At 48.6% G+C, this 27140-nt stretch overlaps 1 protein-coding gene across 4 annotated transcripts in view; it reads right to left on the bottom strand.

Annotated features, from left to right (window-relative positions):
- Nucleotides 1–580: 580 nt before the first annotated feature.
- Nucleotides 581–27140, bottom strand: part of NRP2 (neuropilin 2) — a 118082-nt gene continuing 91522 nt past the window's right edge. For 2 of the 4 annotated variants that reach the window (XM_004601296.2, XM_004601297.2), the window contains exons 16-17: nucleotides 3603–3653; nucleotides 581–1057 (exon numbers count right to left, since the gene is read on the bottom strand). In XM_004601296.2, the coding sequence (XP_004601353.1) occupies nucleotides 753–1057; nucleotides 3603–3653 (356 nt within the window). In that variant the 3' untranslated portion in view covers nucleotides 581–752. Of the gene's footprint in view, nucleotides 1058–3602; nucleotides 3654–18358; nucleotides 21310–27140 lie in introns of those variants that run through there. The other 2 variants (XM_004601299.3, XM_004601300.2) reach the window with 1 other exon arrangement.

Genomic DNA, 27140 nt, shown 5'->3' with positions numbered 1-27140 from the left:
CTGTCACAGATAAGAAAGAGCTGTTCGTGCTGACCCTAAAAATGGCAATTTTCCCCTGGATTAAAAAAAGTTAAAGGCAACAACATCCTACGTAAATGCTAGGACTGGAAGCGGCAGCTTGTAGGCTGGGCTGGCAGAGCTGAGGAGGGGGAGGCGGCGGCGAGTGAGTCTCGTCTCTCCTCAGAGGATCAGAAGGCAGAGGACGGAATAGGCCAAGAGGCTTTTTTTTTTTTGTCTGTGTCTTGTTTTTGTCTCTGTTTTCATTGTTTCATCCAAAGATGGAAAGTCTGAAAAGACGCTGCTTTTCAAGTATTGATGAGAGAGAGAGAAAGTGGCGATGAACGGGCAGCGCTCTGCTTCTGTCCTGGAAACAACCTTCTCTTCTGCCTCTGAGTTGCTCACGGACGGACGAAGAAATAAAAGGTACAGTAACAACAGACTCACCAAGGAAATAGAACTGTGACTCCCAAAGAGATAAGCTCCCGCCTTTGTCCCAGCGATGACCTGGCCCCCACCGCGGTTGGATTCCAACTTCGGAGGACAGCGACCCCCTCCCTCCCCACCCCACTGCCCCCATATGGTGGCCTTCTCCCTCCTCCCTCTGCTCACTCGATGTCCTGTCCTCACCTGGGGTGATTCTGGATCCGTTTGATCGAGATTATGGCATTCAGTTTCCAAAGGAAAAGAAAGTGTAATCTTCACTAGCCCCTCTTGCTGGAATGAAACGTCAGATGTGATTTGGGTGTAATCTGTCAGGCTTCTGAGCAGCATTTCTGGTGGTTCATCTTGACCTTGTGCTTGAGGCCGTCATAGAGCTCAAAGTTGTAGTTCTCCAGGGTGGTGCAGCTGCGGGAGCTGAGGCCCGAGTAGGAGCAGGTGCAGTAGAGCAGGAGCCCGGCACACGTGGCTCCCAACAGGACCCCCAACGAGCTCATGGCGATGATGGTGATGAGGATGGGGTCCAGCGTGTAGAGCCAACTCTTCTCCTTGTCCGTGGAAGGGGCACTGGCCCCTGAAGTCGGGGCCGACGTGTTGCTCCAGTCTACCTCGTATTCAGCTAGGACACAAAGCACAGGGGAAGTGGGGGGCGTTACTTCTCTGAGGCAGTGAGTCCAGAGCGGTCTGGGCCAAGAGCTCTCTGCAAAGTGGAGGGCAGGGAGCCGGGCTCTGCAAAGACAGTGCCTGCTGCAGCCTTGGGTCCCCTGGGGCAAATCGGCCCACCTCTTTGCCTGAGTTCTTGAATATGAGAAACGGGCACGCTAATAAAATCGAGTTCCTAGATGGCGAGGGGTGGGTTACATGAATTTAATATTTGTAACTTCTTGGTGTCAAGCATGGAGGGGGTAGGTATTAGATATTTGATATTGAAATATTTGGATTCATTGAAAATAAAACAGTAAGACAATTTCTGGGCACCCTCGAAGCACCAGAGGGGCTGCTGTGCTGTGCACCCACCCTCCTTTCTTGGATGCCTCATTCCCTTGTTTCCAACTGCTTCAAGTTAAATCCAAAGCAAGGCTGGAACTATTTTCATGTGACCAACTTCTCGATTTAGCATCCTGCTCAACTAGCCAAGCAGCAGATGTTTCTGGATTCACCAGACGTCATCCTGCCCATTCTGTTAGGGTAGGATGGTGCCCACTGTCCAGCTCAACGCTGACCTGGATTTACACGCTGAAGGTCTGATCCCCAGAGCCTCAGCACAGGGGCTTTATTTGGAGATTGGGTCTTTTCAGAGGGAATCAAGTTTGAACGAGGGCTATAGGGCAGGCCCTGAGCCAACAGGACTGGTGTCCTCATGAAAGGGGAGCTTAGACAGACCCAGATGTTGCATGTCATGCGAGCATAGAGATGGCCAAGGAGAGAGCTTGCAACAGAGACTTTCTTCATTATCCTCTGAAGGAATCAAGCCTCTGATACTTTGGTCCTGGACTCTCAGTCTCCAGAATATTGAGCCAATTAATTTCTGTTGTTTAAGCCACCTCATCTAGGGAACTTTGTTATGGCAACCCGGGTAAAATAATGTATCTCTACTGTGGTTCCAAAGCCGGATCATATCCATGGCTCTTCTTCCCCCCGCTTCCCCCCCCACACACACACATACACTTTTCCCTCTCTCATTTTAAAAAATTCTGTTGTTTTTTTTTTCCCCACACCTACGATGCTCAGGGGTTACGCACTCAGGAATCACACCTGGTGGAGCTTGGAGGACCACATTGGATACTACAGATTGAATGCAAGTCAGCTGCATGCAAGGCAAGAACCCGACCTGTACTATCACGCCAGCTGCTCAGTTTTTAATATGGTAAGAAACAGATTTAAAGAAATTAGGTGGGGGCCGGAGCGATAGCACAGTGGGTAGGGCGTTTGCCTTGCACGTGGCCGACCCGGGTTCGATCCCCGGCATCCCATATGGTCCCCCAAGCACTGCCAGGAGTAATTCCTGAGTGCAAAGCCAGGAGTAACCCCTGAGCATTGCTGGGTGTGACCCAAAAAGCAAAAATAAATAAATAAATAAAAATAAAGAAATTAGGTGACCAGATATATCACTCAAGGTTCTAGGGTTCGCCAGTAGTGAAGCCAGCGATAGGAATCAATCTCTGTGCATCCTCACCCCTCGCCGTTTCTACTCCTCATAGCACTTCTGCCATTTGATCTATTGCAGCTTTGCTGTGGAGGCCAGTAGTGCAGTTTTGCCCATAAAAGGAGCCTTCGAGTGGGTTTTGCAGGGCGAGTCTGCATTCAGTTAACAAGGTGCTGTTTGGGTTAGTCACTCTGTTTCTATAACGACACTTGAAATGTTTGATTAAGGTTGGGTTAAAAGCAGCTGCTCTATAAACGGCTCTTCTTAACTCCATCAATCTTGATCTGAAGCTGTTCTTTGAGTCCAACCTTGCTGTTGGGTCTCTTGGAGATGAACCCTGGCCCCCCTGGGAAGTCTAGAGAGACCTGTGCTGCTCTGAGGTGGGGGGAAGCAATTCCATCTGCGTGTTTGCTCAAGCGGCCCTCCGGCCAGGACTTCTGCTAGGTCCTCTTAAAGTATGTGTATTTGATGTGGGAGAAGAGAAATTAGAACAAATATGAAAACGTGAGAGGGGCTGTGGGGAAAAGAAACCTAAGTCTTGCCCCAGCTTGGAGCCTTGGGTAGTGTGAGAAAGAGTGGCCGAAGCAGGGAACCACAGTGAGCAAGGGAACTGGAAACCACCGCAGGCTTGGGAGAATATTGCCCTTGGAGTTCACTTCTCAGGCTTGCTATGGAAGGAGGTCAATGCACTCCACTACGTACAGAGGAACCCGACTGTCACTTCTAAAGGACTTATCCAGATTTGACGTCCATCCATGTTGAAAGCTGCTCAAATTAGGGAACCTGTTTTAGATTACAGGCAGTGGCAACGCAATAAGCTTTCTAAATCTCTAAATTTGACACTAACAGAGTAGTTGGTGGTTTCTCTCTTCCTCTCTGGACTCTTTACGCTTGTATTTTGGACTAGAGGTATAAATTCTGGCCTCCTAATGCACTGGACGTTTTTTTGTTGTTGTTGATGTCTTTATAACCCGACTTGAATTTCCTGGTTATCTGCTAAAATCATAGCAATACTCACCATCAATGTCATCGTCATAGCCCTCTCTCCCGTGTATTTCTGGGATGTCCACTGCAATGGAAAAGAAAAACAAATCAGTTATAAAAAATTGTATCACAATGGGGAAAATGCAGAGATGTCACCTTTCTGAGGATGAGTTCCAAAACATGGTAGGAAGTAAGAGGCCATATCAGCTTCTAGATCATTTGGTACATAGCTAAATGGATCCTTCAAATGATTTGTCTTTACTTCCAATAACCAGGAGAACAGAAGCAGTAGTAAAGGCCTTTAGCATCAATTAAATCCTCACTTGGTCTTCCTAATGACTTTGTTTATTACCAACCTAAATCTGAGTTTCACCTAAAGAACATCAATGGCATCTTCAAATCATCTCCAGTTGCCATCACCGTGATTCCCAGTGTGATATACTGCTCCACATCCAATTGCACACATCTGTGTTCAAGAATTATTCTCTTCCTTGGATTTCAAATAAATGGAAGTTTAGGAAAGTAATGTCTCATTGTTGCATGTTTTAATGTAGAAACAGAAGTGGAAAGAGTGTCATAATGCCTGTCCACCTCCATGCATCTGCTCATATTACTTTTTCTTCTCTGTCTGTTTTTCCTATTGGCTTTATACCAGTTAAGCTAATGCACCAGCAACCAATCTGACTAGCCCAGACTTGAATACAGCTAAATTAATTTACTCTGAATTTTCTCAAGTATTATCATTGCCTACCTTTTTCTCTCTTTTTTTTTATGATAATTCTGGGGGAGAGGAAGATCTTGATTCACAATGCTGTCCATGTTACAGATATCAGAGCCAATAAAATGACCTGTATAGATCTTCATATAGAATCAGAATTGCTCAGTTTTGACTATTCTAAAACTGAAAATATCATATAGATATTTCAGTATCACTGCAATAGTGATATATCTTACCATCTATAGGAGTTTATCCTCATTTATGTCTTACAGTCGCTGCTAATGTGACTTGAAACGAAGTTTTTCAAAATCTTTCAGATAGAGAATTTTTCTCTGTTAATCAGTAGTGGCTCTATTATCTGAGACCTCTTTAAATTAAATTCTCTACTTGAATGTTTTTTTTTTAAATGACCTGTATATCTCACATATGTGGTGAAGAGCAAAGTCTTATCATTTCTTCCTATTTCACAAATTAATTATTCCTCTCCTGACTGGCAGATAGCAAGATGGCACTGGAGAAGGTATGTAGTCTGTTAGCAATTTTATTCAACCCTGAATTCAGGTGAACAACTTTAACATCAGCACCATAAATGGTATCCACAAATCAAGGCTGTAAACAAACTCCTCAAATTCCAAAGTGCTAAAGTGTCAAACAAGAGTGGAGAAAAGAAACTAACTTCGGGTCAGTCAGAACTTCTCCCTCATCAACTCAGCATCTCAGGGAAGATGATGGACATCAGCATGACCTAAACTAAAGATTGATCCAGCATAGCCACACTCAAAATTCCGTTTCTTTTTCTACAGGCAGTGATGTTAATCGTGTTAGAAATCATCCTCCTTCCCAGCCAAAATGCTTTTATTTATTTTAAATGTTGTTAAAGCACCATCATTTACAAAGTTATTCACAGCTGAGTTTTAGACATACAATGTTTCAGCAGTGATCTCATTCTCATTCCCTTGGTCCGTGGGAAGGGCTATACCAAACAAGTTGTCAAGTCACCCCTTTTTTGCCCCCTTGAAAGAATGATGCTAGCTTGAACGGATCCTCCTTAAATCCAGCCTTTTCTTGGCATGCTTATGACACAGCAAATGGTGCCTGCAGGCCATGCCAGTTCCTTCACACCAATGCCCCCACCTTGTATTATTCTCTAGGCCCTACAAGGCAGGCTGCTGCCTTGGAAAGATGACAAGAATCCACAAAAGGCAGGTGGTGTCTGCTCTAGGGATCAGATTGAACTTGGCAAAGTCAATGTGGAGCTTTAGTTTAACTTTATGAAAACAAACAAACAAATATGGAGAAAATCATGACGTTTCCAATAATTAATGGCTTTGATGGGATGCGCCTACATCTTAACACCTTCATGGTTAAAAGATGCAGAACACAGGAAAAGAATATGTGAGTCAGTGTAGGGTGAAAAGAGTGGGGCTCCCGCCAATAGGTTTGGAGCCAAATTCTGTTTTTGCTTTTAGGGATTCAGTTTCTGCCAAGAATGTGACAACTTCTTGGAGTTAGAATGCCATCTTGCTCCATCTCACACCCTCAGGGAAGAGCACTCAGACACTAGTGATCATGGCTGGAAAGGGGTGGATGTGGCACTGATCTTGAAAGGCAAATAAATAAATAAATAATGAGAAGATAGTAATGACAACAGGGATATTTTTTTTGTCTCAGGAGGCAGAGGACCAAACACGGTGACCTCAAAGAACTGATCCATTCTGAAGTTCTATGAAATCGATCACCCAGATGTGGCTGAAATTTCAGCACCTGGAGAATCAAAGGCTCCTTATGGTGAAGATGCACACTTTAGAGCTTGGCTAGACTTTCTGTAGAATTCCTGCTCCCAGGAGTTGGGGTAAGTGGGAAGGATTTGAAAAAAGAAAAAAAAAAGGAGAAGTTAATCACCATTTTCCAAAGTGCATCTGTTCACCAAGCCTTTAAGAAAAGAAAGGCACACACACCAGGGAAAATTCAAAGGAAGGGAACATTTGCACAAAGAGTAATTTACTTTCCTGGCAATTTTCTCTGGCCTTCTGCTAATATTTGTGGTATCTGAGTCCAATTCAGAGTTTGCTTTTCCAAAAGAGCCAGGACTTTGCGGGGCACTTGCCTTTTTGGCCAGGCCTGTCAGCTCTACACGAGCCTGTTTCCTGGGACGCTGGCAGGAGGGAAGGCGGCTCTCCCACCTGTAGTTCTAGCAGAGTCAAAGGTGGCAGAGGAGCTATGACAGGGAGAAAGGAGGACCGAGTTGGCTTGTCCCAGGAAAGAGAAGCCAAAGTCACAAGCTGGAACCCCAGCTGGAGCACCAAGGCAGTGAGCAAAAGAAACAAGTACCGGGGACTTGGAACTTTGATTTTGCTTTTTAATAAGGAAACTCTTGAAGGGAGGCATTCAAAGACTCTGTGTCAGTGGGCCGAAGCGCTGGTCAGGGTGAGAGGGCTGAGGAGCAGCGAAGGAGCCACGCCACCAGCACAAGTCAGGAACATCCCACAAGCCTTTCACGCACAATCTTTGTGCCCGCGTTCCCTCTGGGCCCCACATGGTCTCGCTCTCAGGCATTCTGATGGCAGAGCCTGAAACTGTCTCTCAGATTTCTCTCTGGCTGCACCGACCAGAGGAGAGTCCATGGCCCCCAGCCCTGCTCCCTGGGTGCAGAGAGGGGGTAAGTTCTGCAACTTCCACACCTACTGGCACTGCCCCATTCTAGCAGAAAAAGGGGCACCCTTGACTGGGGGCCACACTGTGCCTGCCTGCCAACAAACAACAAGCCTTCACGAGAACTTGAAAGAACTCGTGAACAGGAAGATGGGGTGATCTCAATTTGAGGGCTTGGGGAATTTGCCAGGGTAAGCCTGACCCTGAAACTTGAAAGGCTGATGTTGCCTGTTTGGCACAGGGTAGAATTTGTGAGGCAACTCGCCCACCAATCGACCAAAGCTCACTTAGGAAGGATTCCTGGGTGCCCAGCCATCATTGCAAGGATGCTGTGAGAAGCCAGGGGACCACGAGCCACATCCTTCAGGGGTTGGGAAGCAGAGAGGCCCAAGCCAGAATGGCATGAAAGCACGGTGGGGCACTGAAGGGGGCACTCTGGGCTGGCAGGTCCCAGGGATATGGCAAAGGAAGTTGGTCAGTATCAAAAGGAGTGGGGGACAGGAGGCCAAGAGTGGAGGTTGACACAAGCTTTGTGTGTGTGTGTGTGTGTGTGTGTGTGTGTTTGGGGTGTGTGTGTGGGGGGGGAGGTCCTAGCCCCTTTATCCGTGTAGCTGATATCGGTGTAACTTCCCTACAGAAAACCTCTTTCTGCAGACACTGATCTCTAGGTTTCACCTTGAATTCATTTTTTTTTATCAGCTCCACTGAGAAATTCATAGAGATTCCCTTGCCTCACCACAAATCTTCGCTACGTGACTATCAGTTTTTCACCAGCTGCTGCAGAGCCAGAAAGTGAGAGGGAGAAGCAGACACCCCGGGAGTTAAGGAGTTTGCAGCTTCCAAGGAGCAGAGGAGTCACTATTTAAAAATGAAAAAAAAAAAGAAAGAAAAGAAAGCAAACACCGCCTCTGCCCCCAAGTTCTGCAGAACCAGTTCATGTTCATGTAAAGGTTGCCGTCCCTGCTGGGCTGGGCGGAGCTCTCTGCCCTTTCTCCCAGGAGCCTGGTTGTGCAGAGCGGGAGCCCACTTAGAATCCCCTCGTGGGGTTGTTGCAGGAACTCCTGCAGCCCTGCCCGGCCCAGCTGTAGCCCGTGGCGGGGCGGGGCGGGGAAGGGGGGTTGCAACAGCACAGAGCGGTGTGGCCCGCACTATCAAACCCCTCCAGGGAGCAGCAGCAACTCCGGGGGTCTGGCACACTGCCTGGCGGGGTAAGACCACACATGCTCTACAGGGAAACACCCCCTGACACCCCACCTGCACCAGGAAATTCCCTGCTGAGCGGGGGTTTTAGGGCTCTCTCTGCCTTCCTCCCTCCACACCCCCCCCCACCCTTGCTCTTTCTCTCACACTAGGCAAGCAGACAGGCTCTCCTTATCTCCCCTCTATTTCTTTCCATTCTCCGGCACCCTCCCTCGGAAGACCCTTTGGGGTGACTGTGCTTTCCTGCCCTTGCTCCCAGGGCTACCTCCTTCTCCCCACTTTTGCTCCACATGTGAGAGCATCAGTGGGACACTGGCTTGTTGACTGTCTGTAAAAGGAGCCTCAGAAGATCAGTGCCTGCCTCCCCCCCACTTTCTACTTTTAAGTGAATGATTTACATAGTGCCCCCCCCCTGCGCCCCCAGCCTGGGCCGTTTGCCCACAGTCATTTCAGGACACTGGTGAGGATGTTGCATGCCTGTCTCTGAAGTCCCTTTTTGGCGAACTCTGACAACAGAGAAAGAGGCTTGCTTGAAGCTGACGGCTGCTTTGCCTGCCGGCCTAGGTAGCAGAGAGTCTCAGGAACAGCTCAGTTAGCTGTCTGCTAGAGTTGAAAAGAAGCAGCGCAAATATGGGGGAGCACTGGGCTGAGAGCCTGGGATAGAGAGCACTGCACTGGGAGCATGAGAGGAGTAGGTTGCTTGCTTCTCACCTGAGTTCTGTTATACCCCCCAATTAAAAAGAGTTTGGATAAGCTGCTGAGTTGCTGAGTTGAGTCTCAGTTGCTGCTCTGCAAAGTGAATCACTCATCTGCGCTAAAGTTTTACACTTCTTAGGGGAAGAAACTCAGAAAATGATCAGGGTTCTAGTGGGGGCTCTTAAGAGGGAGGCTGGCTGAAACGGACAGAGCAGCATCTACAGAAAAGGGCTCCATGGCTCCAGTCTGCCTCTGACCTCAGTCGGTGCCTTCCTAGGTCGGACCTGTTCTGAAAGTGCTCATGAATGAACGGAATCAGATGAAGGTGTAGGAAGAGACGCTGTAACCAGGACAGGGAAAGGGGAGCCAGCCAGGGTCGTGTGTCTGACACTTGCTGCTATGGCTTAGGGACCAGACCTGCTAATTGGCAATCCAGAGACCAACAAGTGGGTAACTTGTGCCCTGGGTTTTAAGCCCTCAATTTAACGGCAGGGCCGATGACTTTTTTGTGTGTGTGTGGAGAGCCAACCTTGACACGTCCACTTAACACACCAAACTGCAACCAGCCTTGAAAGCAAGGATCGAAGAGAGAGGCTCACCCACAGGAAATAATTGAAATCATTCATTTTCACAGGTGCCAGGTGTCATGACTCTCACTTTAAAGAGGAAGAAAATGAGGAAGGAGGGTAGGGAAATGCAGTCAGCGGTAGACCTAAAGGAAGTCTCCCATGCGACAATCTGGAGCGTTATGATTTACGGGCTGGAAGCACATGGCCACTGAGAATCCTTGTTTAATTTGATTGTAAGTTCCCAGCCCTCCAAGCCAGCTAGATCATTTGGTTGCTCAGATGGGGGCAGCCTTCAGAAAGTTCTCTCAGCTGGGTCTGGAGTGATAATTCAGCAGGTAGGGTGTTTGCCTTGCATGTGGCCAACCCAGGTTCAATTCCCAGCATCCCACATGGTCCCCAAGCCCTGCCAGCAGTAATTCCTGAGTGCAAAGTCAGGAGTAACCCCTGTGCATAGCTGGGTGTGACCCAAAAAGCAGAAATTAAAAAAAAAACAAAAAAACTAAGTCCTCTCAGCCATTTTGCCTCGATCCCTGCAGAGACACACCCCGAGACCTAAGTGAGTGAGAAAAAAAAAAAAAGAACTAAGATGGTACTTCCTGACCTTCAAGATGTCTCATCCCATTTTGACATTCAGTGTTGGCTTAGAGTCCCCCTTTCCCACAACACTGTATCACTGTATCACTGTCATCCCATTGCTCATCGATTTGCTTGAGCGGGCACCAGTAATGACTCCATTGTGAGACTTGTTACTGTTTTTTGGCATATCGAATATGCCATGGGTAGCTTGCCAGGCTCTGCCGTGAGGGTAGCTTGCGGGGCTCTCTGAGAGGGACTGAGGAATCGAACCCGGGTCGGCCGCATGCAAGGCAAATGCCCTGCCTGTTGTGCTATCGCTTCAGCCCCCCCACAACACTAAGTTACCCCGATTCAATTGCTTCAACCCCAGTTCCTATTAGGAGTCCAAAGCTCAGAGGCAGACTTAAAATTGGCCAAAGTGCCTCCATTACAGAGTCACGCTACTTGAGAGCCATTCCTTCCCTGATGGATTTTGTTTGAGCGTGGAAACACCACCAGAAGCATCTTTATCATGGCTTTATCTTTTGGGCTACATCCAAATCTGTGAAAAATCATGAGAAAAATATTTGGGGGAGTTTCCAAATGCTTTCAACCTAGGAAAGAAAAGGGGGTTTGGTTTGAAATATTGAAAAGAGTCTGGACTTGAATGCAGTCATTATTTCCTATTACTTTTAGCAGAATGGCTAGGGAAAGTCATCAACTAGCGCTGCAAGTGTCCACCACTAAGAAAGAAGGCCGTTAAGTGACCGACAGATACTTTCAAATGTGGAGACCAGTGAGCAGCTGGGGCCAAGAGAATGGGATGAACAAATGAGAACAGAGAAATGAATAAAGAAATGAATAATAGAGTCATGAGTCAAGGCTCCATGACCTCAGGAAAAACACAGCAATGCTGAGGGAAAAATATTCTGGATGCTCTTCTTTAATCTTGAAAAAAAATAACAGAGCTATTCTCCATCATTCTTCGTAGATATATGAATAAGAAGTCAACTCTTTTCTTAGCTACCTGCTCTTACACTGTTACAAAGTGGGGAAAACAGAACTTCCGAGGAAAAGGTGTTTTCCACTACTCTTCGTGGTTTTCTTTTTTTCCCTGAGATGCTAGCAAAAAAAAAAAAAAAAAAAAAAAGTTCCCTGTTTTCACTTTAGGGAGCTCCTCTTCCTGTCCTGAGAGCAAAAATCACACAAATACTTGGTGAGAGTTTGGAAATGTCAAGTGAGAAGACTGAAGCAAAAACCCAGAACCTGGTCTTGTCCTTTTCTCCTGGGGAAAAAGTGCTGCCCTCCTTGGGAGTTCCCTTCACATATGTCCTTGAAGGAACAATTCTGTGTACAACAAGCCCTCAAAGATCATCTTTTAGTTCAATGACATTTCCTTGTGACATTGATGAGAGAGAATCCCAATCCTGACCCATGCTGAGTGAAACCATGTTACCTGAGGGCCTGCTTTACTTATATATTGTTGCTTCCACTAAAGTGACGCTTCCAAGAGCCTAGCATCACATGAGTGCTTACTGCACATGTGTCTCACCAAGAGTGTTGGCTATCTGTAGAAGCGATCTCTTCTGAACACAGAATAAATGTGTGATAAGATTTTACAGACTCTCAAAAGTACCCCTTTCTGCCCATTCTAGAGAAAATTTCACCAGAAGCTTGCTGAGGAGAGGGGAGTTGTCATTAGCACATACTAGGATAATTCCATTACTGCCAGGCCTGGTCTCAAAGAAGAATGCAACTCCGTGGAAGAAGGAACCAGTAAAATGAGTCCGTGTGTGAAGGAGGGGGACCCAAATTTTCTGGGAGATTTTGGTGGAGGGAGGATAGAGGAAGTATAAGAATGCCAGAAAAGACGAAAAGGGATGGGGGAGGTGCATAAAAAGGTTAAAGGTTGGAGGTGAATCGAGCCTGGCACCAAGGCAGATAGGTGGGCCCATCTATTGGGGGCAGGAGGTGCAGGGGTGGAAAGTGATGGGAAATGAGGGACTTGGGTTTCCCATGAATAATCATTGAGCTCACTCTCTTGGTCTACAATTGAATGAGCCTATGGGGCACCCCTGGGGCTCCTTTGACAATCCAGGTCATCTCCCTAATGACTATGTGTGGGAACCACCCTAAGGGAGCAGTGAAAAAGCCCACAGCACCAAGAACCTGAAACTCCTTCTAGCCCCTTGGCAGTAAGGACACAAAGGAATGGCAGGTTTCTTTACCAGCCTGTGCTAGAGGGAAGTCTCCCAGCAGATTTGGTCAAGGCCAATACCCGCTCAGACTCGCCTCATAATTGGAGCCGGCTGCTTCCTAACAAGTGACAGAGGACTCTGGTCCAGGCCTCCTTGTACTGTCCCTGAGGGGGCAGCTGGAGCCAAGACACAGTCTCTTCTCATTCCTACATGGTAAAGGCTTCTGTTCTCCTGGATCTGCTGCAGGATCTTTTAATGGTACAAAAAGGGTTCAACTGTGCACATGGACACAGTGAAGATAAAACCAGGCATGTGTACGTGTGTCGATATATTTCTAGCTCCCCCCTAGATATCACACACAAGTTGCTTTCTTTCCCGAGTCCTCTGAGTTATCTCCCGAAAGGCCATGGCAGAGAGTTAGCAGGGCTGGACTCTGGCAGGCCCAGGGAAAACCCACAGTCTGTATACAACCACGGACACGATTATGTTCACAGTCAAAGTGGCACTGTCGAAGGCTTGGTGCTGAGCACCCGGTGGCAATCTGGGTCATGCTTGGAGAAGAGATTTGTTCTGAACAAATAGGCCCCTGGCTTCTCCTGCACTAGTCATTCATTGCTGGGAACATTTGGGCTAGTAGCTTGTGAAACATCTAAATGTCCCACCAGATACTGATCTCCCTACCTGGGCGTTTCCCTCTGAATCTCCACAGAAGGGGCCTGGGGAACGCCCTGCAGCCTGGAAAACCTGCTCTTTGCAGGCCAGGTCTGGAGACCCAGGCCCCAGGACTAAAAAAATCTGCAGCATGTGGACCTATGTGTGCCTGGGAGGCTATTTTTGTCTGCAGCACGGAACTGAGCACTGACCTTAAAGGATGTTTTTCACATGAATTTTTTAGTAGAAAACATAAATAAATAACAGCAAGGAACAGCAAGGCACTCTTTGAAGAAACCAAGTGGAACTCATTAATCATGAAGAACAGGGATCTGCCCGCTGAACCCAGGTTGAGAATTCACTCCGGGCCTCTGCAGCCACAGTTCTGGTGAGCGGCTACCGCCACGTAGGTCTAAGCTCTTCAGAAATGGCAGTTTAAGGAAAGTTTCCATGAAATTACCTTGAGCTAAAATTGCCCCAAATCTTCCCTTGCAAGTACCAGGCCCACTTTAGAGAGAAAAGTAGGTGGTGACAAGTGAGAGTGTCGGGCTGGAACCACCCTGTAGCTAGGAGATAATCCAGGGGTCTACGGGGAGGCGGCCCTTTTAAACGGGGGCAGGTTTCACCTTAAAGACAAATTTTGGCCATTTGAGGCTTGGATTAAAATAAAACAGAACAAATACCACTTAAAACGGACAGTGACAGGGGCTGGAGTGATAGCACAGCGGGTAGGGCGTTTGCCTTGCACGCGGCCGACCCGGGTTTGATTCCCAGCATCCCATATGGTCCCCTGAGCACTGCCAGGGGTAATTCCTGAGTGCACAGCCAGGAATAACCCTTGTGCATTGCCGGGTGTGACCCAAAAAGCAAAAAAAAAAAAAACCCTGACAGTGATAGTATAGAGAAACAATGCCTTTCAGCAGGCATAGTGGCAAAGCAAAAGCAAACTCTAGCACCTACCAGTAGGGGAGCAGCTTCTAAATGACAGCATCTAATCTGTCCATCAGGGAATGCTAGACACCAACAGAAAAGGGTGGGGCCCTGTCTGCCTGTCTGCCAGCCTGCACCCAAGTAGCACAAGAGGAAAAGTGAGGCGGCCCAACATGTGAGCTGATGCCATTGGCGCAGAACAAACCAAACGCCCCCAACCCTCCACATGCAAACACATGCACGAATGAGTCTCTCCAAGCGGCAAACAAGGACTGCAAAGAGGTACCTCAAACTCCCTCTCCTGCTTCTCACCAGCCCTGTCCTGGGAGGTGAAAACTCCTGGCACTGGAATGACCCACTTTTCTACTCAATTAGTACTTTCTAAGAAAGAGCATCCCATGTAAGTTGAAATAAAAAAAAAAAGAAAAAGAAAAAGAAAAAGAAATGCAGCTAGTCACTATACTCAAATATCCTCCAGCCACCTCCTTCTGTCTCAGTGTCCCCCTGGTCATGTGCCAACAGGGAAAGGCACTTTGCAGCCAACCCAGCCCTGCTTCCCTGCTGCACACTTGCTGCTGGACATTCTAGGTACATTCTTGATCTGATTCTGGTGGGAATTTTGTTGGAAGATGGATGGGATGGAGGTGGGGGGCCCTTGGAGCTCTCTGAGATCAGAACCCCCAGTGAATTTACCTACAGAAGGGAATGACTCCCTGTCCTCTGCAAATATGGTTTGACCAGCTGCCTCCAAGCACCTGGGCATTCTTTTCTCCCCGAGCATGAAAATGGAAGTTTGCTCTTTGGCAAGCCCCCAAGTCCCCATAACTGGTACCATGGTTTGGGGCCAAAGGAAATGGCACTACTTGGTTAGTGCAACCAGGCTGTTCCCCTAAGGGTGCAGTGGGCTACGAGGCCATCTGGCCTCTAGAAAGACTGGAACATGGCATCTAGGTCGGGTTTCATGAAGTCCTGCACTCTCCTAGCTTTTATGTCTTTCTAGAAGGCGATTCTTTCTCCCACCCAGGGTATGACCATCCGCTAAGGTTCCCCTCTTCCCTCCTTTGGCTCTCACTGGACTTGTGTTTCCTTTGAGCCGTAAGTGAAGTAGATGAAAGGCAAGTGAGGGCTGTGTCAGGCCCAGCACTGAGCACACGTCAGCAGACAAAGCCTGGCGCACCTCAGAGCTGCATCCTAGCTCAGCTATGGCGCCCACAGGCAGACAAATCAAACTGAAAGATGAAACTCTTTTCATCAGAGATGACATAATGGCCACAATGGCTGAAGACAGCTGCAGAGTCGGGCAAGGGAGATGTGCAAGACATACCCGGGGCCCCAGCACACTGGCCAGACGTTGGCAATCTGGGAGGGGAGGATGGTTGGTGTCTTGCTTCAACTGCAAAAATGAACATCCAAACCATCATAAAGGGGCAGGTAAGTGCCAGAGTAGAATATTCTGGGCCTTGACATCTGGTATTTATGATTCATGGAAACATGATGCTCATAACGTGTATGCTTGGGTGAAGTCTGCAATATCACACTGACAATAGCACTGGGCCTCCCATTCCAGATTCAGGGCCACACCATCTCTGCCCTGGTGGTGGCGGGGAGAGAAATTCTTGGGACTTGAACCAAGGAAAGGAAAGGAAAGCAGTGAGGAAATTCTCAAAGGTGCCTCCAAAGACAGGCATGCTAAGGACATATAAGGGATGGCAAAATTAATTCAGCCTGGCAAATTTGGAGATCCCTCTTGGAGAGCCTGGCAAGCTACCCATGGCATATTCAATATGCCAAAAACAGTAACAATAATGGGCCTCATTCTCCTGATCCTGAAAGAGACCCAAATACGGCAGCATTGGGAAGGACGAGTAAGGAGAGTCTGCTAAAGTGGTTTGATGTTCTTCGTGTTCTAGAGCGAGCAGATGCCACTGGGCTACACTAGAAAGTGACAGGGATGAATGGAGATGTTACTGGTGCCCGCTCGAGCAAATCGGTAAGCAATGGGACGAGAGGTGATACAGGCAAATTTGCTACCAGACCAGCTCAAGATCAACTTGATGTTGATCAAGTCTAGGTTTTTGTCTGAAATGACCACTTTGAAGTAGCTTTCATTCCAACCTTTACCCATGAGAACTCTACCTTTCAGGAACTTTGTTATTGTTGCTGTTTTGGGGCCACACCTGGTGGCGCTCAGGGGGAACTCCTGGTTCTGGATTCAGGAATCACTCTTGGTGGGCTTAGGGGAACCATATGGGATGCTGGAGTTAGAACCTGAGTTGACTGAGTACAAGGCAAGTGCACTATCCCCTGTACCATCACCCTGGTCCCAGGAAATCTTATTTAGCAAGAGAAGTTACAAATCATGCTCCCATCACATGCCCTATTTTCCTGCAGGGGGCACTGTAGTCTGTTTTCTTGAAGAGGGCGCTACCGTCTACTCTACAGAGAGCCATCCTCTTCTGCGGAGGGTGCTATAGTCTAACCTCCTGCAGAGGGCACTGAAGTCTATTCTCCTGCAGAGGGCGCTGTAGTCTATTCTGCAGAGGGCACTGCAGTCTATTTTCCTGCAGAGGGCGCTGTAGTCAGTCTCCTGCAGAGGGCAGGCAGTCACATTTGTACTAAGCCATCTGTACCAACAGAGCGGCTTGCGAAATCTAGTGATCAGAAGCCTGTTTCCTTTTAACACCACTTAGGCTTTATAGCTCTTGAAACACTTCCTCCTGATGTAGGTTGAGAAAAGAACAAAAGTAGGAAAATGGAAAAAGTAGGGTCTTCTGTGTCCCTTTATTCGGGACCTTTAAAGCGAGCTCTTGGGCCCCGGAAGGAGGCTTCTGAGTTGAAGAATATTCCAAACACGCCCCTCCGTCCCTCCTCCAAGAGGGATAATGGAAATTCCTTTCTCCACCTTTTCTTGGCCACCTTCTAGAAGCCCTGAACAGCAGGGAGGTCATATTTTTAAGATCGGTCCCCCCCACCACCCCCAGCCTCCTCTAACAGGGCTATTTTTATGCAGCAAGATCACTAATTACCCAAAGGAAAATGTTTGTCAGACAAGATCTGGCTATTGAACACCCTTTCCCCCAGCTCCTCTGACTTCTACTCCTCCTAGGCTGTAGCTATGCTCAGGTTCCCCTTATCAGGGAACTGTATTCATTATTTGCGCCAAAGCAGAGGACTGTCTTTGAGCTTGGGAAATGCTACAAGTTCCCGTTTAGTCTGAGAAAGCACTCATCCATTGGAGACCAGTGTCCCTGTGGAAGTCATAATTTGATAGGTACGTGTGTGGTGCCATGCAGCAGCTTCTTCACCAAAGGAAGTCGTCTGTCTCCGTAGAACTGAGCGCAGAATTCAGCTCCTCGGGTCCCCCCCCCACCACCACCACCTCCCCTCAGGGATTCTTTGAAAGTAGAGGCTCATCTCCCGGGACTTGCCATCAAGAGAAATTTTGTGGAATCACATTGAGCAATTTAGCACTTAGCAACTTTTGCAAAATCCCACACCAATCATAAAAGTTGGCTCAGCTGCACAAATTGGATGAAACTCCTAACAAGCAGTCATAAACGTAAGCAAAGGAAAAGCTGGCATTCCGCCTCGAGGAAAAAGCCCACCTTTCTTCCACAAAATATCCTGCAGCTCAGGGTGGTGGGCAAACTCCAGAAATATCCACTTGGTCAATGCCCACCTGTCAACTTTGTTCTCAGAAGCCCACGGATGGGGAGGGGAAAAAAAGCCCAGATGTTTGTATAAAAATATCATCGTTTTATTACATTCCACACAATACATTTTCAAATAATTTTCCAACGTCCACGAGTGATTTTGACACAGGCAACTGAGCAATGCAAGAGATGTCACAGTTACAGGGAGAGGGGATGAGGATAGGAAGATTGTGTTTTTCTTGTGTTGTTGTTGTTCTTTGGTAATTTTTGGTGATTTCAATGTTTGCTTGCCTGTCAGCTTCATTGTAAAGACTTCTCTTAAAAGGTGGCATTCTCTGCCTCCGGATTGTTACTGGGTTTCCTATCCTATTCTGGATTTGATCCCCCAAATCGTGGGGCAAGGGAAAGAACGCTTACTTTCTTTTCAGTCTCCTATTTGTCAGTTACAACAGCACAATGCCCTCACCTTTTATTTTCCTGTCTACACCAGCAATTTGGGGGTAGCAAAATGAAGGAAGAGATTTTTCGCCCCCCCACTCCCTTCCCCCATAGGGTTTCCTTCCTAGCACTGTTGACACGAAACCTCTAAGGCAAAAAGGTTACCAGCTCGAGCCAGACCTTCAATTCATCTGTTCATCCCTTCCTTCAGAGCTTATTAGTTGTGATCACCTCGTTGTCTTCTGAGAAGCATCCTAAACACATGCATGCATGCATTCCCCTGTCCTGTCTATTTTTCTTAGAAGAGAGTGACCCCTCCCTCTCTACGTGAAGTACAGAATTTTGCTTTTTTAAAACTGCAAGATATGACATTTTTCAGAAGAGCTGCCCTTTAAGCAGAGAACCTAAACAATACTATGAACGTCACTGGGGTTGAAGGAGCAGAGAAGACAAGGGGAATCGGAGAGGAAAAAAGTGAAAGAAAGAAGAGACACGAGGGAGAGGAGAGACAGTGAGAGGAAGGGAAGAGAAGGAGAGGTTAATCCCTAGCTGAGGTGCATGACGGGTTTTGCACAGAGTTGAGTAGTTGCATATTGTCAGCTACGGCACATGCCGCACAGGGGGCCATCAGATAAAGATGTAGTGCACTTACAAAGTCACTGTCATCTTTTCAAGAAGGGAAATCCTCAAGGGTGTAAGGTAGCTCAGCAAGTTGCTATACTGCCACTAGCATCCTCAGGTGGGATTTCCGGATATGACTCCTCCCCGGGGCATCGACAATGATGTCAATCATTTTGAGGGAGAACAACGATGTATGGATGGTGGAGATTTAAAAAGCCCTTGGGGAAGACAGGTTTGCAAACTCTCCCCTACGTCCCCCTGCTTCTCCTTGTTTCTCCATCTTTAAGCTGGCAGGACCCCTTTTGAAATCTTATTCTCTCGCCTTTCATCTTTTCTTTTCCTGGTGGGCCACTGTGGTGGAGAAAGAACAGCTCTTTGAATGAGAGTAAGAACCGAAGAGCACCCTTCTTTTTTTTGGTCGGGGGTTACACCCAGCAATGCACAGGGGTTACTCCTGGCTCTGCACTCAGGAATTACTCCTGTCAGTGCTTAGGGAACCATATGGGATGCTGGGAATCGAACCCGGGTTGGCCACGTGCAAGGCAAACGCCCTACCCGCTGTGCTATCACTCCAGCCCTGAAGAGCACCCTTCTTTAGGAGATGAAACAAATCAGGTGAGCCCCAGAGTGTGTGTTGAGGAACCTGGGTGCATCTTCGGAAAGAACACTCAGTCTTTTTCTCTCTCTCTCCGGTACAGCCAAGAAAAGAAAAAAAAAACCCACATACTTTGTTCTCAGAAGGTACCTGGAGGTTTTCCTGCAGGCAACCATCTTTGGAGAGAATCTTATACTCCACCCCAGGGGACTCAGAGCAGGAAGGTGAGAGATAAACAGCACCAGGCTGAGCCCCAGGACACCCAACCACTCGTTAGAAGACAAGTTTTCTATCAACGGAATTGACTTCAAGGATGGAATCTATCCTTTGTGGAATATCGAGTGATTTAGCTATCACCCACAGCCCACGCCCTGTGTTGTTTCCAGAGGACACATGGGCAGCCGTGGCTCCGTCTTCCTTCTGAAGATGCAGCAACATCTGGCGATGCCAGGCCCACCTCTGAGGGCCTGCTAATCAGATGCCAAAAAAAATGCTTTGAGGGGTAGTACATTGGTACATTAACAAAAGATTACTTTTACTCTCCCACAGGATGTCAATTGTCAGGTGGGCAGCCTTTCTACGGCCGGGGGTGGAGGTTGAGGCAAACATAGAAACACCGAAAAATGGGAACCGATGGTCCCCCCCCCCCACCGCCACACACACATGTACAATGGAATCACAATAGCCAAGATGATACTGGAAGAATGTCATTTTGAACCTTCTTATTCACGGAGGCACCATGAGTGCCTCCCTGGTGAGGAGACGACATTGCCGTCCTTCTTGCCCCTCCCCCCATTTCCTCCTCTCAACTTACAACAGGTTACTTGCCAAGGCTTCCATTCCTACATCCGATCCGCTATTCTTTATGACTTGTTCCAAGGTTGGACTTAACCGATAAAAGCTAAACATTCATAATGAGCTTCTCTTTTATAAGGCAACATGAGACAGATTAGTTTCAGGGCTCCAAGGAGACAGGGTCCCCACAGGCACCCAGTGGTTGTGATCTTGTCACCTCGAAGATAGCAGGAGACATGACAAGGGTTCACGTTGGGAGTGCATGGGGGAACCTGCCTCTCGGGGCAGGGTGTGGGGCAGGGGACAGGGACAGGGCCAGGGCCAGGAGGGGCCACATGACAGTTCATGTGGCCTCCACTTTTTCAGGTTCCTGGAGATGACAATGGTAGCCAAGAGAAACCCAGCCAGAGCTAGATAAGGCAACAAAAAGCATCAATCTCTTCTCCAAGTAAACAAAACTAGTACAGTATATTATTTTCTCATAAAATGTGCCCCCGGGGAAGTAACACAATAGTTAAAGGGGGCCTTCTCTGAACATACCCACACACATTCCCCGCCCCCCCCAACAATGAACCAGTCTCTCTCCATCTATGCACAGGTGTGCACGCACATGCGCGCACACACTCACACACACACACACACACACACAGAGTAACAATTCACACACGCAAATGTATACTATTTACAGACACACAGATCCACGTTTCCCCTCGAGTCTCCTGGCAGAGTGCCCACAGAGAGGGGGGTACAGGGTAAGGCCAAGGGGAGGAACAGGGACCCAGGCTCGGGAAGGAAGCTGGCGGGCGGGCCTTGCGCTGTGAAGGACTTAGGGATGGATCTCTTCTCATATTCCAAGGTGCAGCATTAGAGTTGGGGGGGTGTTGGTTTGGAATCAACAAAAGGAACTGAACAAACAAACAAAACTGAACCCGGGGAGAGAATGGTGGGACTGGATAAGAGCGCACTGGAGTTGGGCCCCGAGACAGACAGAGAGAGAGAGAGAGAGAGAGCAAGAGAGAGTGAGAGAGAGAATGAGAGAGAGTGAGAGAGAGAATGAGAGAGATGAGAGAGAGAGAGAGGAGAGCGCACTGTCTGCGAGTTCACAGGGACTAGGCGAGGAGAAAAAGTGCAAAATCGAGGCAACGTGTTTGCAGTCTTTCTTGTTTGGGTGCTGTCCGTGCTTCGGGCCTCAGCAGTGTGAGCTGCGGTCTTGCTCTAGCTTAATGGTTAGGGTGGGTTCCACGGCCAGAGGGGCCCCGTTGGTGTAGTGGGAGGTTTTGTAGGTGATGGAGTGATCGGTCTTCTTGGCCGCATAGCGGAACCGGTGGCAGTGGAGCACCAGGGCCAGGGCGACGGAGACCAGCACCAGCACGGCGCCCCCGGCGGCCATAGCGTAATACCAGTAGGCTGGGATGGGCTGCACGGGCACCGTGTCCACTGTGGGCTCGGTCCCTGGTAGGAGGGTGCCCCCTGGTGGAGAGACACAGAAGAGTGTTGCTAGGCTGAGAGCATGCAAACTAATCCAAAAAAATTAATTAAGAAAAAAAAAACACATACATGCTTTGGAGTAGATAGGAAAAGGGGGGCAGGGGGAATCAGACGGTACTGGGTATTTCGCCTGTGCCAAGTACCTTTAAATGATCCGTATTCTGTCCTAGGCACCTTATGAGGTACGTACTTTCATACCCATTTTACAGATGAGGAAATAAGAGGCTCAGAGAGGTTAAATTCACGGTGATTATATGGCAGGTCAGTTGTAAGTATGGAATCCAACCAAGAGCTGTAAGGTTATAGAGCTCTTGTCTTTTCCCCATGAAAGCATGACTGTTCTATAATATCCAGGAGCATCATAATTTGCATCCCCCCAACCCCCCCCCCCCCCACACGCACGCACATATAAGAATATACAGAAGTGATGCTGAGATGACTTCCGAGATTGCTGGTTCTCCACATAGATGGAAATACAATATTTGGTCTAGCTGGCCAGCATTCTCAAACAATGTATTAAGCCAGCTGGTGAGGTTTGAAGGTAAATTCCACTTTGGCTTGCCAAGGCTTCCGTGCCCACTGAAATCAGTCTGGTCTTGTCTAAACAGGTCAATTACCACTGTCAAGTCATGAATAACTCATCTTAATTTATTATTATTTTTTTTTTATTGGATGGAGGATTTAAGAAAGCAGATTCCGAGGGACATGGCAACCAAGAATGCGGGCACAAGCTGAGAGAGGGGATGTGAGAGCAAGAGTGAGTGAAAGCGAAGGGAGGAGGATCATTCTTAATCACAGAAATGACAGGAGGGAAGAGAAGCGAGTCAAGGATTCAGAAGGCAGCCACACTGACTGGCCGGCCTCTGGTTGCCATGGAGATGATGGAGTAGATTTAAGCCCAGCGTAACTCTGGGGGAAGACTGGCTGGAGTCCCACTTGATGCAAAACAGCGCTACAACTTGATTCTCCCCAAGATTTACATCTGATGAGAATCTGGCCCAGAATGGGACTGGGAGCTTCGGAGCTTGCCAAAACCAGACATGATCTTTACTTCTGAAAAAAATGATGTATGCTTAACCCATGAAAAATTCCTCCCTTGCTGCTTACTTATAGCAACTGGCGGTGGCCAGGAAGAGGGATCTTTGCCATCTGTGGGCTACCCCAGGAGCAGAGCCATGCATGGAGGGATCGCTGTCTTCTTTGGGCACCCTCGATCCTCTCGATGGGGTCTCTTGACTGGACACCCCGGCAGGACCCATTTATCCTTTTATGCCTCCTCCCCTGTGAAGCTAGCAGTTCCTCCAGTAGAACTCACTCTCGTTTCAGTTTCTACCTAAGGTGCGCACGGAAAAGGCATTTGATAGATGCCTGCGGTGAGAAGCCGGCCCTCCTGAGTCTGCCTCAGTGCTTGCCCGATACCCTAACCAGAAGAAGACCAACCAAACCCTCTCTCGGACCTGGGCAACTGCTGCAGGGTGATGGGGAAGGAACCAATTCAGCACCATCTTCCTGGAAACACTCAGAGCCTGCCTGCCTTTCTAGCTCTCTGGGTCCTCTGGTTTCAGGGATCCCGTTCTGCAGAGGGACAGGGCTCCTTGGTACCCATCGACCACAAAAAGTATCTCCCTGTATCCACGCTGGTAGCACATCCCCCCTGGGGCAGCAGCTCAGATCCCCGGGGACCCCACAAGGGCCCCCCTTCCACACTCTTCTCATGATCCTCTGCACAATTTGCCTGCACCCTAACCATCTCTATGGCCGTGGCTGAGAAAGCAGCCTGCGCCTTCTTCTATGGGAACAGAACAAAAACGTCTGCACAGAAGCAGGGGAAGGAGAATGCGAAGCGCTGGAAACGGCTCCTGGAAATGGCCAGCTTGCGAGCTACTGTAAACTCATTATTCAGGTCACCCAGAGTATCGGCTGCCTGGCAACCACTCTGCCGTTCGGATTTTCTGGTGGGCTCATAAGTGTGCAAGAAACAATGCATGCCCCACCCCCCAACTCCAGGGTGAACTCAGGTTTGCCTATTTTTTTCTCCTGGGGCTCTACGGGAGGCAGCGGCACCCCAGGGAGAGGAAAGGAAGGCTGTGAACTCACAGAGAGACTGTCTGCCCTGCCTGCTGGTGTCCAGCGGACAATGACCTCATGGTCACAGCCCGCTGTGACCCAGGCACAGCTCTTCACCAACATGCTGGGAGGGCAGTGACTACAGTCCCGAGGGCTGAATTGCCAGGGCTGCGGGTAGGCTGAGCTTGAAAGAGGAGACCTCAGTTTACCCTTGCCAGCTGCTGTGTGCAGCTCTACTTTTGGCTTGCTGATCCATTGGACTTTTCTGATAAACAGGGAGTTAACAATTGTTCATCATAAAATTCTTCCCCAGAGCTTAGGCTCATAGGGAGACTACGATAACGGACAATCCCTGAGGCAGATGGCCAGAAAGACTCCAACCAGCCCGACCACTCTGCAGATTTCCTGTGTAATACTTGTCAACTGATAAGAAATGCAAGGGGCCTTTAAGAGCGGACATAAACCCTCACTTTTAGACTTAATCCTATACTAAGTTCCCCCCACTTAGGGAGCTCCTTTTCTTTATTACTTTCCAATAAACTTTTCTACTTTCCAACTCTGAGTCTGAATATCTTTATTATTTGGTGTTTTCATTCTTGGAAATATTAAAGAACCTGGGAGTCGCGCAGAAACAGAAACCCGCCGCTGTTTCTGCCTCACCTTGATGCTATTCCTGAAGTCTTCCTTCTCATAGAGACACAGGTGGCTTTCCCTGCCACAACGCTGAGCACCCGGAACCCTTAGCCCCTGGCCTCTGAGCACACTCCGCTCTAAAGCTCTATTTTGGGGAGCAGCCCTCGACATCCCACCTCCTAGCAAAGCTCTCCCTCCTGGAAAAATGGAAAACTTTTCCAGAGACAAAAGCTCTTTGGGAGATATCATTTATTATATCTCCCGAGACAACATCCTTAGACATTTGCCTGTAGAAATGAGAAAACATACAAACTTGAGTTTGAGTTTCTACTGTGAGAAAAGAGAGGCTATCATTGACAACAGCTCCACCAGCCATAACTAGGTGGCCTGCTGTTGGGGGCGGAGCTTCTCAGAGCATTCTCCTCTGCTTCTAGAAGAAGATGCAGCCCCTAAAGGCAACTCCCACAGGTGTGGGGGGAGGGGGGCACAGGATTTATGGATTGGAATCTGACTCTATGGCAGCCTTTAAGGGGGGCTGCCAGAGAACAGGGGATGCTTGATCCAGAGACAGCCCCCGAGAACAGGAGGTGGCTGGGGAGAGAATCATGGATGTACAGACAGACAGGCAGATGGCTAGATACATGGATGCATATATAGACCTGCATTCGGAGTTCCTGGAAAATGCCTGTGATGTAATACTACTTTGCCAAACACTTATATGGCCTTGATGTAATACTACTTTGCCAAACACTTATTCTTGGGAATTTCTAGATTTTTTTGACCCACCCAGCTTATACCTCTCCTTGAAATAAAACCGAAAAAAAAAAAAAAAAGGAAAAATAGTCCTTTTTGGGCAATGCTACCTGTACAAGGTGCCCAGGTTGGTGAGTGGTTTTGTTTCAGTTCCATTGTCCAGTTGGCCACAAGGAAGGGATAGGCTTGTGCTTTGCATGGAAGGATCTGGGAAGGATCTGGGTTGGGTCCCCCTAGAGTGGGGGAGGGGCAGGCACACTGTCATAGCAGCTGTGCTGATCTGAACTGTTTCGGTGCCTCCGATTCCTACAATTTTCTCCTGAACTTCCTTCTTTTCCACTGGAAGACACTTCCAACTCCTGAACTATTTCTCATTCATTTCCACCCCCTCATCCACCACCAAGTTTTCTCATTGTGTGAGATAATGAGAAACAGATACTTAAATCGTCAGTAATTCCCAGCATCTTTGCAAGACTGAGCAGCCTCCCGTCTGTAAAAGTTCTGAGCCCCCTGGAGAAAGGGGCAAGATGGGAGGGAGGAACTTGAATTCTGAGAATCAATTCTAGGAGGCCTTGCATGGGCGGAAAACAAGGGTGGGGAAAGGACAGAGTAGAGAACAGGCCTCCCTCTGCTCAGCGCTGAACACGGTCACTGAGTTTTAATAAGCCATTTGGAAATGTGTCGCTTCCAGTGTGTGGAGCACTGGACTTGGGGCATCCTGTGAATCCTCCTGTGTCGTCCTCATGACCCCCAGATGGAAGACCCGAGCACCTCACTGGATCAGTGAAGGGAGGACATGAGAGGGAGAAGGCAGCAGTTCACAGGGAAACAGTGGAGACAGACCAGAACCTTCCAAGGACATCCACAAGGTGGTGAGCTCAGCATCAGAAACGCACGGACCTGAGCCTCAACCAAGACTCGAACCCAGCAGTCAGATCACCAAATTTGGCTTCCAGTCCATTCTCCTACTTTCTGGAACACAGCCACTCTCAGGACACATATTTTTTTGGCTCCAGTGGCAGAGCTGAGTGCCGGCAACATAGAGACTCAGAAAGCCCCATGAATGGACAGCCCTGTACTGACCGTGGGCAGCCACCCATTCTAACCAAGTTGGGAAGGACCGGGAAGAGCCGCCAGCTCCCTCCCGGCCTCCTGTTTCTGTCTTGACATGTCTGAGGATTGTCTCTGTCCACTCAATCACTGACCGGAGAAAACCTCCCGGTTGCGGGGAGTCAGCCCTCCAGGTGTGCGGAAGGCGTGTGGGAAAGACAGAAAGACGGGGACACCGAGACAGTGCCTGTGCATCCTTGCAGCAAGGCTCAAAACCTCAAAACGGGGCTCCTCGAAGACCTGAGCTGGCCCGGGCCTGACACGCCTGTCTGAGGACTCTCTTTAGCACAGGTTGAAAATGAAGTGCTAGTGAAGGGGTCTTCCAGATAAAAGGTTTATTTAATTTGCGAGATTAAACAAATAACTCCCCTCTCATCCCTTGATTGGCCCCCTCGAGGAAAGTTTACATAAGATAGTGAAAGAATGTGGTTGCACCCACAGTTCTGTCTGCAAAATAAAAGACAGTGAAGGACAAAAATCTCCCTGAGAAATGACTCTCCACGCAGCCTACCAGATGCAGCAGGTCACCGGAAGGCTGCCTGGCTGGCTGGCACAAATGCTGCCGACCCCCATATCCATCGAAAGAGCTTCAAAACTCAGACTGGGAGGGGTTGAGTCCCGGTCACCTCTCGTCTCGTCTCTTTGCTAAGTTCCTTTTTCCCTTTCGGTTTTTTGGGGTGGGGGTTGGGGGGCCCATAGCCAGCAGTGCTCAGGGCTTCCTCCTGGCTCTGCACTCAGGGATCATTCCTGGCAGGATGGGGGAACCATTTGGGGTGCCATGGGTCTGACCCAGGTGTGGGCCCCGTGCAAGGCAAACACTACTCGCTGTGCTATATCACTCTGGCCCCAACTTCTAACTCACATCCGGCCTTCCTGTCCTCGGAGAGCACAAACACAGCACAAATGGTTTCCTCCTCCCTTAGAGAAAGGACCAATGGTTTCCTCCTCCCTTAGAGAATGGACCAGGGTAGCTGTTCGGATGAAGGGGGAGTTCTCAGGAGTTCTCAGAGGGCCAGCATCAGGCCACAGCGACAGGAGAGGCAGCAGGCCCAGAAGGATGGCACCAAGTCCATCTCCTACATCCTCACAGGCACGTGTTGGCAGCCTGGCAGCACCCCCAAACCCTAGTGTGCACAGATCTGATCCCTCTGCCTCCAGTCTCAGTAGCACCCCGACTTCATCTGGGGCAGGGCGGGGAAGAGGCAGCCCCTGGGGCGGAAGCATGTGCCTGTGCCTTTCGCCAGACAATT

This window comes from Sorex araneus, chromosome X, assembly GCF_027595985.1.
Source record: "Sorex araneus isolate mSorAra2 chromosome X, mSorAra2.pri, whole genome shotgun sequence".
NCBI classification, from domain to species: Eukaryota; Metazoa; Chordata; class Mammalia; order Eulipotyphla; family Soricidae; genus Sorex; species Sorex araneus.
This window is presented reverse-complemented; position numbering and strand designations above follow the sequence as displayed.